Below are 14,081 nucleotides of genomic sequence, written 5' to 3'. Positions count from 1 at the left end.
TAATTTATTATCAACATAAGGATCTTTGCAAAATGTTCATCCCTAGTTTGTCACAGATAGTACATAGGCTAATAATTTGGCCCATGAGACAGTACTTAATTGAGTACATCTTGAAATGTTGACCTATGATATCTACATCTGCCATATTTAGATGAAGCCATGCAGCAACTTTCATTTTTATGTCCGCAAATTGCACAAGCTGAATTAAATAAAAATGGTATGAAAAGATACCAGTATTACTGGTTGAATTACCAGTTACAGGCTAAAAATAAAAAATAAAAAAAGCAAAATACTACAATCCACACTTCTCAAGTACTATTTTAATGTGTATGCCTATAGCCTATATGAATACATAGCATTCTGTATCTGTATGATACACTATCACATAATAAGCATGAGACTCTAGAGAAAAGAAGGGATGTCTTCCAGCTTTCTAAGCCTTTAAGCTTAAAAATTAGTAGGTTAGCATTTTTCTGTGACAGCCAGAAACGTCTTTCTCTCTGTCTGAGATTCTGATGTAATCACTTTATTCTAGTTGCAAGGGATTTAAGAAAAGATTCCAAATATTATGAGAACATAAAAAAAAAAAATCTGAGTACTGAATAAGAGCAATGCACTTAGGTTCATGTGCTAATCCTAATCTGTTGTAACAAACTGCAGTTCCTGTTTGGTTTAGTGAGAGATGCAGATGCTCAGCAAATTTCATGATTATCCCTTTAATGTTTTCGTGGATATATGTTCCACATCTGTGAAATTTTATGGTTCATCTGGTTCTGATCAATCCCTTCTAAAATGTGTGCTGTGCTTTTGTCCTGTAAGAGACTTTTAATCTTTTTTTTTTCTATTATTTTATTTGTGCACATCCCTTCCTAGCATTATTTACAATGTTATTTGCTTTGTTTATATTTATAGCTTTGCTTCCTCTGATACCAAATTATTTTCTAATAGAGTAAACTAGTGGATATTTTCCAAGTACAGGCAAGAAGGAAATAGAGTCACAAAGAAGGAAACTGTGTGTGTGCGTACACATTTGGTAGAATGCATCAGCCATTAAAGAGAAATATTGCTGAAACTTAATAAAGGCATTAGTACTCAAGTTTCAAGCCTTTATTCATGCCTTATTTACCCCATGCATTTTTTCAAGAAAGGTATAATGCCTTAAATGTTTATTAAAAATAAAGATTATTTATACCTTAATATTTTTCTTTAGGCTTTTTATATCTTTAAATTGGATTATAACAGCAGAATTTTGATAGATACTTTTAAAATTTTCATGCTCCCCGTGAAAAGGATTTGCCGTCAGCTTAATAAATAGAACTGGATCTCATCATGGGAGGTTGTGACTGATCTTAGTTCATATTTCTATTTGAAGAGATACTAAATAGCTCACATGACTGACTTAAGCTTAAGCTCAAACGGTACTCTTTCACAACCATATCAATTAGAACTAGGAATACTGTTTTGCTCCATAATTAGTGCTGCACAGACAAATCAAAAATTGGAAAGCAAAAAAATGAGCAGAAAAAAATTAATTGAAGTAACTTCCTGTCAGTGTAAACTTAGCAAGGGAGAGCATATGGAGGGTAACATTTTGCCTTCATGCCTATGAGTAATATGTGTACCTAAACAGAGCTCTGTTGTTGTTTCAGTGGGGGAGTTCTACCGAAAACAGATGGTATGTGATTTAAATGTACCTCGTTATGCAGGATATATGTTTCCCTTCTAGTGCCATCAGAACACTGCGTGATGTGAGCGAATGCTACCTGCATGCAACAATGCTTAGACAGACATGAGAGGGAAACAACAGAACTTCTGGGGGCTGGTGATTAGCCTGCATGGTCTTTAAATGTTATGGCTAGTGGCATTTGCTGTTGGCATTTTATACAAATGTTCCTGGTTGACAATGGTTCATTTTTATAGCAGCGGTGCTTATTTTTATCAAATGAATGCTGGAGAAAAATTGAACTTGAGGCAAAATGCAAAGTTTTTCTTAGAAGACAAAGGGCCAGATTCATCATAATGGTGGTATCTTTATATAGATCCATAGACTGCACACAGCAGGGAGAGCAGATGAGTTCATCCACAGTGTTATGGTTTTACCTCACTGACAGTGAGGTGCTTGGACTGCTGGATAAACTCAAAAATAGCTAATGGGGAAATCAGCACCTATAACAAAAGTAACAAGGGATTTATTTATATATTTTTATTCTGTAGATTTTAGACTTTGGTTTAGCTCGACAAACTGATGATGAGATGACTGGATATGTTGCAACAAGATGGTACAGAGCTCCAGAAATTATGTTAAACTGGATGCACTACAATCAAACAGGTAACCTGTGAAGACTTTCATTTCCCTACAGCTGTATATAGTTATAGATTTAAACTTAGAGTCAATTCTACTTAATGATCTCTTTGATTCATCATACACATTCCTCTCTCCAATTTTTGGCAGTTGACATCTGGTCTGTTGGATGCATCATGGCAGAACTATTGAAAGGGAAGGCCCTATTTCCAGGAAATGATTGTATCCTTAACACAAAACATAAAATACAGCTACAGAAATACTCTAGTTCTTAATTTCTTCTAATAGCTGAAGATCTTCATTAGTCCCTGTTTCAACCACATTAAAACCACAGTCATTGTTCAGATGTTCAGCTAGATGGTAGCTGTGCTTCAGACTGTTCAATTGCCTGACAAGTGGTATTTGGAAAAATCAGTACATCTATTTTTCAAGAAACAAGATATTTTTGCTGTTAAAAAATACTGTCTACAATTATATGATTACGTTGACTTTAAAAGTTGTAAAATAATCTTGATTCTCTAGGGAAAATGTAATATGCTTTACAGGTCATATATGACAATGAAAAAGCACATTTGAAAGTTTTTAATCTTGAGAGTAATATAAAACAGATTTTTAAAGCTACCAAATGAAGCTTTTCCTTTTACTCGCTCTCAGATTAGTAATCTAGCCCAATTTTTTATAATGTGCTGTTTTCAGAAATCCTTCACATCACTGAAACATAAACACACGATTAAGTCTAACTTTAAGAATATGTTCAGTTGGGAGCTAGGACAGGCAAAAAATATTCTGCATGCAATGTTCTCACATAGTTCTCACACCTAACAGAGATTCACATAGAGCAATAGAGACAATAAAGAATTTGATACACCTGGATTAGGTTTACACAGGTATGAATTGATATCATTCAATGAACTAAAATGGAATTGTCTTGCTTAGTAGTTTTAAACGTCTTAACCACCTACATGAAAATTCATGAACTGTTTATACCCCAGTAGGATTGTGCTGTTGTTTAATTTTATTACACTGCCTTTAGTTTTCCTGAAATAATGTAGATATCGATCAACTAAAGAGAATAATGGAGGTTGTGGGTACACCCAGTTCTGAACTTTTGAAGAAGATATCATCAGAACATGTGAGTTTACAGCTTCATTCAGCTAACTAACTTTTTATCATTCCTCTGTCTAATTGGCATTGTACATCACTGGTTATGTTACAGAGATACCTGATTTGGAAATGAGCAAACACTTTAAGGTGATCTCTCTTTTTTTACTACTAGAATAGCACCATTAAAAATGTTCTTTGCAGAGGTATCCAAAAGCCTTGACTGTCAGCTGGATTAATTTTAATAACTGTTCGCATGCATTCAGTTTTTCAAAGGCGTTTTGCAGTTGAACCTGATGATCTTTTATTTTTCTGCTGTACTTATAAGAAAAAAAAATCAAACTGATGTTCAGCTCTATTACATCTCCAGTGATAACTCTAGTGTCTTACAACTGCGTTGTAAGGAATGAGATGTGGTGTTGATTGACAAAGGCAGGTAATGGGCACAGTGTAAAAATTCAGATAATCAACACAGAAACCTCCTGAGCTGAAGCTGTTTTCTTAAATGTTCTTTATATAGACCTCAGTCTAATACTGAAGGATACTTTTCAGCTCATGTGTGTATTGATGGGTTTCCTTTGAACTTAATGAAGATTATGTTAGTTGTTTAAGTAAGCAGACAGAGAAGGCAAGCCAAACCAACACCGTATTTCTTGAATATCCAAGCATAATGAAACCTTCATCAGCACTGGCCAATACGCAGCCCTAGAATTTGTGAGTACTGAGCACTTGAGAATAGCTGGGGCAGGAAGAGGATCAGTCCTTGTGCCAGGGTTCAACTGGCAAGTCTTTAACTGTGCTGATCTAAGCACAGGACCTTGTATAGCCTTTATATGTTATTAAGATTCTATGACTTCTGCAGTAATGCATGCAGAATAGTGTAAACAAATGTGTGATTTGCCCATAAGCAGTCAGTTTGTGAGATTTTTGATTATGAGATTAAACACCTTAAATACTTACTGGAGACAGTATCTGGTTTTGTCTTTGATTTCTTGTTTAAGCAGACCTTAGGGATCCGTAGGGATTCTGAAACTGCTTCACTGGGGCTATTTATACCTTTAGAGTATATGGAGAACCCAAAAGCCAAGTTAATGAATGGGAGTGCTGCTGGGTCACCTCCGGGCTGCTGCTACCTATTTAGAGGAGAAATGTCAAAGAAGATTCATACCTTGCTTGGAAGTACTTGTCTCGTGTATGGGAGTTTCTGTTCCGTTCCTTCAGTCTCATTCTTCTTTACCTTGTAGTTTGTCCTTATAGTTAAGATATTACTTAATGCTGCATGTAGTCCTGGATGATTTTGTTCTATTCCTTTAACAGTAAGATGAGAAGTTTTCTGAAATGTTAAGCCTTAAGACATTTTCAGTTACCAATAGAAGACTAAAGAAATGGGAACTTCATGGGATGTTTCAGCACAAGTTACTGGGCTGTTTTGTTAGTTTTTCATGTTAATACAGGTTTAAACTGTTCGCAGTTCATTATTTTCAGATAAATTTAAACATCTAGATTCTATTAGTTGAGTTTCTGTGACGAGTATATAGGCACAGTTGACAGGTTGGTAGGTATACTTTAGCAAGTCTGTGTTGTTTTCAAAGAACTTCTGGACAAGCGTGGAGTTAATTTTGACCATATCTTGTTCAGTCAGGGTTGGATTAGTGATGTTAATTGATGTCAGCACAGAAAAAACTAATCTGCAAATTCACAGGTGTTTGCCATCAGATAAATTTACTTCTTATTTCTACCCAGTCTGTACCTGCCTTGCAAGAATGCGTGAAAGCTCTCTTTTGCTCTGCTGTTTGTACATATACAGAAACCAGTGCCTGAGAAACTGACTTTCTAGCATGCGTCTGCTACCTTTATGAACTTCAGGGGCATAAAATAGGTGGAGTGAGTCTTGTGTTTGACTAGTCTTTAAACATCATTCTCTACATGACTGGCTACAGATACTAAGAAAAAAAAATCATCCTTTTACAAAGCTTTGTCATCAGCCCCTGTAGTAAAAAGGGAAAATGCTAACATAGGTTTAACAGGTTGGAGACACAAAGCATGACGTTTTACTTCCATTAGGACAGGACCCTTATTAAGATTCTGAAATATGTCACTAACAGTAGTCTACAACTATATTAGAATATGCTTTTATCTTCTAAAAAGCAGAAAAAAAATATAAATAGATCTGCCTTGTTAAATTAGAAAAAATTAAAAACAGAATGTGCTATGTAATAATTTAAAATATCTTTATATCTTTTCATAGTAGCTGCAGAAATTAAGATGATGGCAGAGAGAGCTGTGTGGGGAACAGGATCTGTTTCCTAAATGTGGCTATAGATTGCACAGATTATGTGTCAGAGTAACCTCATAACGTTCAGAAAGGAGAAGTGCAAAGCCCTGCACCTGGGGAGGAACAACCCCAGGCACCAGGACATGCTGGGGGCCACCCAGCTGGAAAGGAGCTTTGCAGAAAAGGACCTGGGGTCCTGGTGGACACCAAGTTTGAACATGGGCCAGCAAAGTGCCTTTGCCACAGAGGAAGCTAATGGTATCCTGGGCTACATTAGGCACAGTATTGCCAGCAGGTCAAGAGACATAATCCTTCCCCTCTACTCAGCTCTGATGAGGCCACACCTGGAGTACTGTGCCCCTCAGTATAAGAGAGACCTGTACATACTGGAGAGAGTCCAACAAAGGGCCATGAAGATGATGAAGGAGCTGGAGCACCTCTCCTATAAGGAAAGTCTGAGAGAGCTGGGGCTGTCCGGTCTGGAGAAGAGGAGGCTCAGGGGGGATCTCACCAATGTGTATATATAAATACCTGCAGGGAGGGAGCAAAGAGGACAGAGCCATGCTCTTTTCAGTAGCGTCCAGTGCCAGGACAAGAGGCAATGGGCACAAACTGGAACACAGGAGGTTCCCTCTGAACATCAGGAAACACTTCTGTGCTATGTGGGTGACTGAGCACTGGCAGAGGCTGCCCACAGAGGCTGTGGAGTCTGCCTTGATGGAGATATTCAAAAGCTACTTGGATGTGGTCCAGAGCAACCTGCTGTAGGTGGTCCTGCTTGATCAAGGGTGGTAGGATCAGGTGGCCTCCAGAGGTCCCTTTCAACCTCAACCTGTGGTTCTGTGAGTACATTGTAGTAGCTTTATAATGCACTGAGCTGAATGCTGAAGATACTTGTACACTTCTCAATCTGGTATCTAACTTAAAGCTCAGTCCAAACAGCTGGATTTTCTTTGCTGTCTTCAGTAGGCCAAGGATGATTAGTAAGCCTCCTGAAGATAGTCTCTTTCTAACAGGCTTGCTAAATGTGCTGGGAGACTGTCGCTGTTACAAAAACATGTTTTAAAAAGACTAAAGTTTGTTCGAAGACCAGCTGTTTTTGTTTGTGTTGTTTCCTTGGTGGGGGTCTTTTTGGTTGGTTGGTTTGGTTTTACTGATTTGGGGACAGTCATTTGCCTCTTTAACTGTTCTGTTTTCAAAACTCCTATTTGTGTCTGTAGCCCTTAGGATCAGCATTCAGCCTCTTCACTTGCTGATAAACATTTATTTATTTACCGCATCCCAGAAATTCTTTGTTTACGTAACGTCAGGCTTCACGCTAACATTTGTGGGTCAGACAGGAGTGTAGGCCTTTCCTAGTGAAGTTTGGATGAGCCTTCCACAGCCATGGAGACAAGGCAAGCTATAAACTCTGTTAAACATCCGAAGATCTAGGATATCAAGCTTCGTTCATTGGTTAGTGAAACTACTGTTCAACAGAGGAGGGAGAGAAGGGAAGGAAGCAGACTGAATTATACCACTTTGCTGAGGGCAACTGAAAGATGATTTAGGTTGCAATTTTTGGCTGAAAGCTACAGGTGTTTCCAGGGGATACACAGCAATGAACCTGTATGAACAGGTAAAAACAGAAGTGCTAACCTGTAACCCTTACAGGAAGGTACACCTGTTTGAAACTCTGGCCTAGTGAATATATACATGAGTAACTGGTTAGAAGGTTCCCCATGTATAAGAAATATAATGAGTGTTACTTCTGATTTTTTAGAGTTGACGTTGTTATTCTTGGGCAAAATTTAACCTCTGTGTATGGTATGTGTATTGATTTATTCTTAGGCAAGAAAGTACATTGAATCTCTTCCACATATGCCTCAACAAGACTTGAAAGCAGTATTTCGTGGTGCCAATCCATTAGGTAAGAAAGACAGACTGATACAGTTTAAATCTTTCACTAACATAGGAACTCAAGTCCACATTTGCTATGTAATCCAATATGATCAACACCGTGAGAAAAGCATTGTTTAACTTTTGTCCTGCAACTGTTTTCTCTTTTTCTCTTCATGAAGCCTGTGTCTTTTTTTTTCTTTCTTTCTTTTTTTTTTTTTTTGGTGGAGATTACAGGAAACTCCTAATGGAAATGTCTGTGGATGAAAACAGCCAGTGGATGAAAAGCAAAAGCAGGCTATATATAGCAGGAATAAATTAAAAAAAGAAAAAAAGAAAAAAAAAAAAAGTCAGAGGGTCTAGACTAGAGGCATCACTTCTGGCTCAGGAAGGCCATGAGCTGTTAATTGCTGGCAAGGAGTAGAATATACCAGGAAATATAGCTGTTTGAATGCCTTTTTTATGTGTTGTTTCTTATGAATTTATTAGCCATTGTTGGACACAGGATGTTGGGCTAGACAGACCATTGGTCTGATCCTGCACTATTGTTTTTATGTCTAGCCAATGGGATCTGTCTGTGCAAAAGAGGTTTTTCTATGAACCACTTCTTGTGACAAGGCAAAGACGATGCTTGAGTCACTTGTGTTATCTTACTACAGTGCCCGGTCTGTTCCATCAAGTGTATATTAAAACATCGTATGGGGGGAAGTATTTTGAGTTAAGGTATTTTGAATTCGTTTTGTTTATTAAAAGACAATGTCATTTTTACAAATACAAGAAGTTGTGAATGCTTTCTTATCACAAATTGAGTTTATTTGCATGAGGTCCATGAGCACATGCTACATACTAATATCATAAAGGCCAATTGATGACAATCCTTATATGAAAGCACTAAAATATTTTTATATATCTTTAAATACGATAAACTATCAATATAAAACCAAATTCAGAGTTAAAGATCTCTCTTATATCTAATAGTCTGCAATTGTTGATCTTAAATCTATTTACTTGATCCTAAGCTTTGGAGCATTCATCTGATGATTTCATTGGTGCAGCTAATTGAAAGTGTAGTCGTACATTCACCATTTTATGTTACTTGAGCTGGCGCTGGTCAGGCTAAGCACCTGCTGCACAATGCAGGATATTTAAGCACACAAAGGTGTTTTCAAGATCAAAGCCTTGGATGTCTGAAGAGGTGAATCAGATTTCAAATAGACTATAGTGAACCAATGTGGATACCACAAGCAAACCAGAAGCTTCTTTCAGCTATGAAAGTTCTTCTCACAGTATAAAATCCCCAAAACTTGTTTGTTATATTGTCTACGTTTTTTTGTTTGTTTGTTTGTTTTTCCCAGTAATGCTAAATGATTTTAAGGTGAGACTAGATTTTGTGCAAACAGTTGCCTTCTCTTTTAGTTCTAGACAGTGTCATGACATTAATCTAAGTTTCTCTTTTTCCCTTAGCTGTAGACCTTCTTGAGAAGATGCTTATATTAGACAGCGATAAAAGAATTACTGCCTCAGAAGCGCTTGCACATCCATACTTTGTACAGTATCATGATCCAGATGATGAACCCGAGGCTGAGCTGTATGATGAGTCAATAGAGAATAAAGAGCGAACAATAGATGAATGGAAAGGTAACAGAGAACTACACACAGGAGTTAATATGTACAGCAGAACAAAACCTTACTTAAGTGACAGTTTTTCTCTGTTTCTAACCAGAGCAATTTGAACTCTTAAACCTCAGGAATACAAAATAAGTCCACATGTGTGTTTGTGGGAGTTGAGGTGGAAGAAGTTGTGGTTTCTCTCAGGATTTTGCTCCCTTCCCCCAGTGTTCCTCTATCAACTCCTCGCTACCATTTTTGTGGCAAGTTTAATGGTATCTAAAAGCTGATGGTAGTTACCATGTAATGACTCATTCTATCTGGCTTTTAATTTTCTAGGCCAGATCCTCAGCTGAAGTAACAGTCCTAGGGCAACTGACAACATTCGGGATTCTGGCCTAGCTTTCTTCAGCACCAGAAATTAAAATTGTCCACATACTTGTATTTTACTAATCATTTGCCAACTCACTGAGAATAGTTAAATCATACTCTTGATCTTGTTTGAGATGAGAGCTGATGATTTTACTTTGGAGTGACACCCCAAAACCCATCCTTGGGAAATAATGCAATGACCTTTTTTATTAGTTAATTCCATGCTTGCATCATAATCATATTGCACTATAGTGTCACGGAAATAACATGGCTGTACACTAAGTTTGCAAGTATACTTGAAAGTACAGTCCAATTTCATCATGGTCTAACAAGGACATACTGTGCTAAAATATCCTTACTAGACATTATAAATTAAATGAGTAATGTTCTGGAAAACTAATTATTCCTGTTTATTAATAAAGCCCTTTCTTTGGCTTAAGATAAAATACGTATACATTCACAGAATCATAGAAACATTAAGGTTGGAAAAGACCTCCAAGACCATCTGGTCCAACCTACCACCAATATTACCCAATAAACTGTCCCTAAGCACCACGTCCAACCTTTCCTTAAACACCTCCAGGGACGGTGACTTCACCACCTCCCTTGGCAACCCATTCCAATGCCTGACCGCTCTTTCTGAGAAGAAATCTCTCTTAGGAGAAATTTCCATAGTCTCTAAAATAAATGTTCTTCTGTTTCTGTGTGTATATTCTATAACTTTTACTCCACAAAGGTTTGATAAAAATATGTTACCACAGTGAGAAGGTTTCTGGTGACAATTATTGACCTCCTGTACCTTCCTCATGCCCTTCCACCTGTGCTACATTTTATCCTGAGCGTTCTGGAGGAGACTAGCAGACTGACTTCTACTGCAAATACACCTTAATGAAATAAGGAAATGGGTCATGGGTGTCTCTATAATAAAACAGCCTCCCAGAACTCTGTAAAGGGTTTTCTAGAATCCTACTGGGTCTGTACAAACAAGGCACTGATTACTCTTTACATGTGCTCTCCTCTTCAGAATCTGGCAGCATATGACACCTCACATATATCTTGTTCATGAAGAGGCATATTCAATTTGCTTTTGTACTTAGCAGTGGATGATTTGTTTTCTGCTACTTTTTCAGTTGACTGAGTCTTTAACAGGAAAGTTTAACAATTTCCGATTCATAAAGACGATTTCTGTTTGTGATGAAACTCTGCTAAAATTATTTCAGGAACAATCTTAGCTTAACACTTTCTTAACTGAAGTGACGAACTGGAGGTGAGTTATCTAGGAAGGGCAGCGTATCCTGCTGCAGTATCATGGTTTTCTATATCATTGTCCTTTTTGGAAGTACAGGTGAAATTCCTTCTTTATGCAGGACAAAAACAGGCCTGAAACAAAAATCTAAAAACTGTGCTCATGCATGCAAGACATGCAGCTCTTCCTCCTGGCCATAATTTCAGCTTGGGAAAGTAACTTTTTATTTTCAAGTAGAACATGTGCCACATTTAAGTAAGATGACATTAAAGGTCACAATTTGCATAAAAAGTTTGTATTGTTAATGAAATATTGACCCATTTTCTGAAGACATCAGTGGCATATTTCTCCTCTTCTGTTCGAATTAAAAGTGGTGCTTGATCCCAAGAGGCACTGAGCAGCCAAAGTAAAATGAGATTTCAGGCACTTTGTCTCACAAATTACGCACTTTGGAGTTTCCTTGACCTCCGTTGCACACTGCTGAGGTTTGTAGCCTAAGCTCATACATTTTTTCTGACATGTTTAATCAGTTAGATAATACTTCAAGATGCAGAGGCCAAGAGAATGCCATTCAGAGTTGAATTCTCTGCACTGTCTCTCCTTAGCTGCTGGTTCCAGTTCTATGTATCTCAGCATAACATCTGTACGGTTAGCTAACTAGGTGGCATGAGAAAGAGTGAAGAGCTTCATGAACACACAATACACAGCCACCAGGAATAATTTATAACACAGTCCCAGGCATCTGATTTGTGAGGGCACAGGCTTACTCAGAGTTCAGCCAGGACCGCTCTAACATACCTGGCTGCCTGTGACTAGATGCTATTTTAATAGCTGCAGATCGATCACAGAGTCACCTAACAATTCCTTCAGCCTCAGGGACCCAGACATGGAATTTCTTACAGGGAAATTCTTCAATTGTTAGTGAAGCTGGCACACTGGTCGTAGTACACATTGCAAAAGCATAACACAACCAAAGTGTAATCAAGATCCAGCCCTAAGATTTGTACATGCTTCCCTGAGCAGAGCTAGATCCACTTTTATGTTTATTAGCTGTCTCTGACAGATCTTTTTAATAAAAGAGCTAATAAACACAAGTTTGATATGATTTAAAGATCAGCGTTTGAAAAACAGAATGAAGTAATGCATTGTTGGCCATTTATTTATGTGTGGATGGGGTTTGGTCCTTAAAATATACTTTTTAACTTGAGAAAACTCCATGTTTCTAGTTAAGCCTTTCTTGATGAAAATAGAACTGCTACGTGCTTGTAAGACAAAAGAACATTTTGTCAGAGGACCTTAAAATTAAGCTAGTTACAATAAAATACAAAAAAAAAAAAACTAGATACAAGGCATTAGTACAGAATTGCACATGATTTATGTAGACGACAATTGACTGAGTGATGATAAAGAACATTCTCTGCAGTTAAACATGCACATTTTAAAACCTGTTTGGGTGCTTTTAAAGATGCCACTTTACATTACATTTTATCTCCTATCACGTCATTTTGGCAGGTCATCTGACAGCATAATTGATGTTTCCATTTCAGGGCCGATGTGTTTTAGTAATTGGGTGAAGGGGACAGGCATGTTTTACAATAATAGTGAGTCTAATTTATAATCTGAACTTAACAGAAAGATTCTTAGTGAATTCAGTCTGGATTTGGATCTAGACTCTAATATGGCTGGAAATAAAAACTACAAGTCACATGCATGCATTTAACAGTTTTGTCTGGAATATTTTTCTTTTAAAGAGAAATATCACATAACTCTTTTCTCTCTCTTACCCCCTCCCTACAGAACTTACCTATGAAGAAGTGATTAGCTTTAAACCACCTGACCTAAAAATGGATAGCCTGGAAATAGAACAGTAAACACAGGCAGCTGTGTTTTGCCTTGCTGCACTATGAAGACTGTTAAAATATAACCATACAATTTAACCTGTGTTCAGACGTAGATTTTACTATCCAAAGATGTTGAGAAGATGTGGAAAAGCAGATGCATTATACAGAAGCCAGATGTTGTCTGTTTTGGGGTTTTCTTGCCTTGTAATATGAATGTATTCCCAATTCATAAAGGGTGATAAAGAACTGCTTCGTTCTGACAAAATTATGCACTGAGTTCTGTTCAACTGTGTTTTCTGCATGTTTCATCTTATCAGTTGTATTGCCAAAATGAAGGTGACGTTTTAAATTAATTTTAAAATTGTACATTTAACGCATGAATGTATACAGACATAAACATAGAATTCCATACAAGCGATCCATTTTTTTCTGGTATTAGCCTAATTTTATCTGTCCGTTTTCATTTTATTTATAGTTAGTGCCTTTATGAAGAGAGGGCGTGGTAGTGAGATAGACAGAATATGCATATGTAGTCATATCTGTGGTGGTCTTACAAAATTACTGGATGTCTCTCAATCTAATACAGTTCAAAGTCAGTAAAAAATAAATCCCTGTCTCCTGTTGCCATTAAAGCGTCTGTCCTCATTCTTTTCCCTATACATATTTTTATTCTGCACAATACCAGTTTGTGAGACTATTTTAATTCTTGCTGGTACCCCTAACCATGCTGTTGGTGGAGAGCTGGTGAACTTGCACAAGTTTCCAGGAGAGTGCCCTGAAGGCACCCCAGGATGTCTCTAGTTTTCTGCAAACTTCAGCAAAAGCTGTCACAGATCACAATGCAGGGATACTCAGTCAAGTTCACAACTTTGAACTCAATATTATTCATTATCTTATTTCCCTTAATTTAGTCCTTAAGAAAATTGTCTAAAAATTGCCATTGGAAAACAAGACAAAACAAGATTTAAGAATAGTTTGCAAATTTGTGAAACACAAAATATCCATCTTGACAGATTTTCTTTTCAAGCAAAATTTTAAAGGCTTTACAGCTCCGAACAGCTGGAAAATTAAATCTTAATTAATAAATTGCAGGATAGACCACATACCGAGCCGTATTAAATTTCATTTATTATCTCAGTTCCCCACTGAAAGCATAATACTACAACAGGAATATCCTTTGGCATGAGGCGTCTTGTGGTTTCATTGCTTTGTCTTTCTCACATACTAGTGAATCATAGTTGCACAAACTAGTCAAGTTGTTCATTTTTGTGTCTTGTTCTCACTGTCAAAGTCTCATTTTGTAGGTGTTTTTTTATATTATTTAGGTTTTCTTCAACTTTTGTCATTAAGATCCAGTTGTACAGGTATTATAGGGCCTAATGAATTCTACTGCATTTATTTACCTTCCTCTGTATCTTTTCTATGTAAAAACAAAATCTTTTTCTTAATAAACAGATT

The 14,081-nt window shown here is 37.1% G+C and overlaps 1 protein-coding gene across 2 annotated transcripts in view; it reads left to right on the top strand.

Annotated features, from left to right (window-relative positions):
- Positions 1–14,081, top strand: part of MAPK11 (mitogen-activated protein kinase 11) — a 33,730-nt gene extending 19,649 nt beyond the window's left edge. For both annotated transcript variants that reach the window (XM_035309306.1, XM_035309315.1), the window contains exons 7-12: positions 2,215–2,329; positions 2,453–2,524; positions 3,355–3,434; positions 7,509–7,587; positions 9,021–9,194; positions 12,580–14,081. In XM_035309306.1, coding sequence (XP_035165197.1) covers positions 2,215–2,329; positions 2,453–2,524; positions 3,355–3,434; positions 7,509–7,587; positions 9,021–9,194; positions 12,580–12,653 — 594 coding nt within the window. In that variant the 3' untranslated portion in view covers positions 12,654–14,081. The remainder of the gene's footprint in view (positions 1–2,214; positions 2,330–2,452; positions 2,525–3,354; positions 3,435–7,508; positions 7,588–9,020; positions 9,195–12,579) is intronic.

Source organism: Oxyura jamaicensis, chromosome 1, assembly GCF_011077185.1.
Source record: "Oxyura jamaicensis isolate SHBP4307 breed ruddy duck chromosome 1, BPBGC_Ojam_1.0, whole genome shotgun sequence".
Taxonomy (NCBI): domain Eukaryota; kingdom Metazoa; phylum Chordata; class Aves; order Anseriformes; family Anatidae; genus Oxyura; species Oxyura jamaicensis.
The sequence above is the reverse complement of the archived record's forward strand: the minus strand, read 5'-3'. Positions and strand labels throughout refer to the sequence as shown.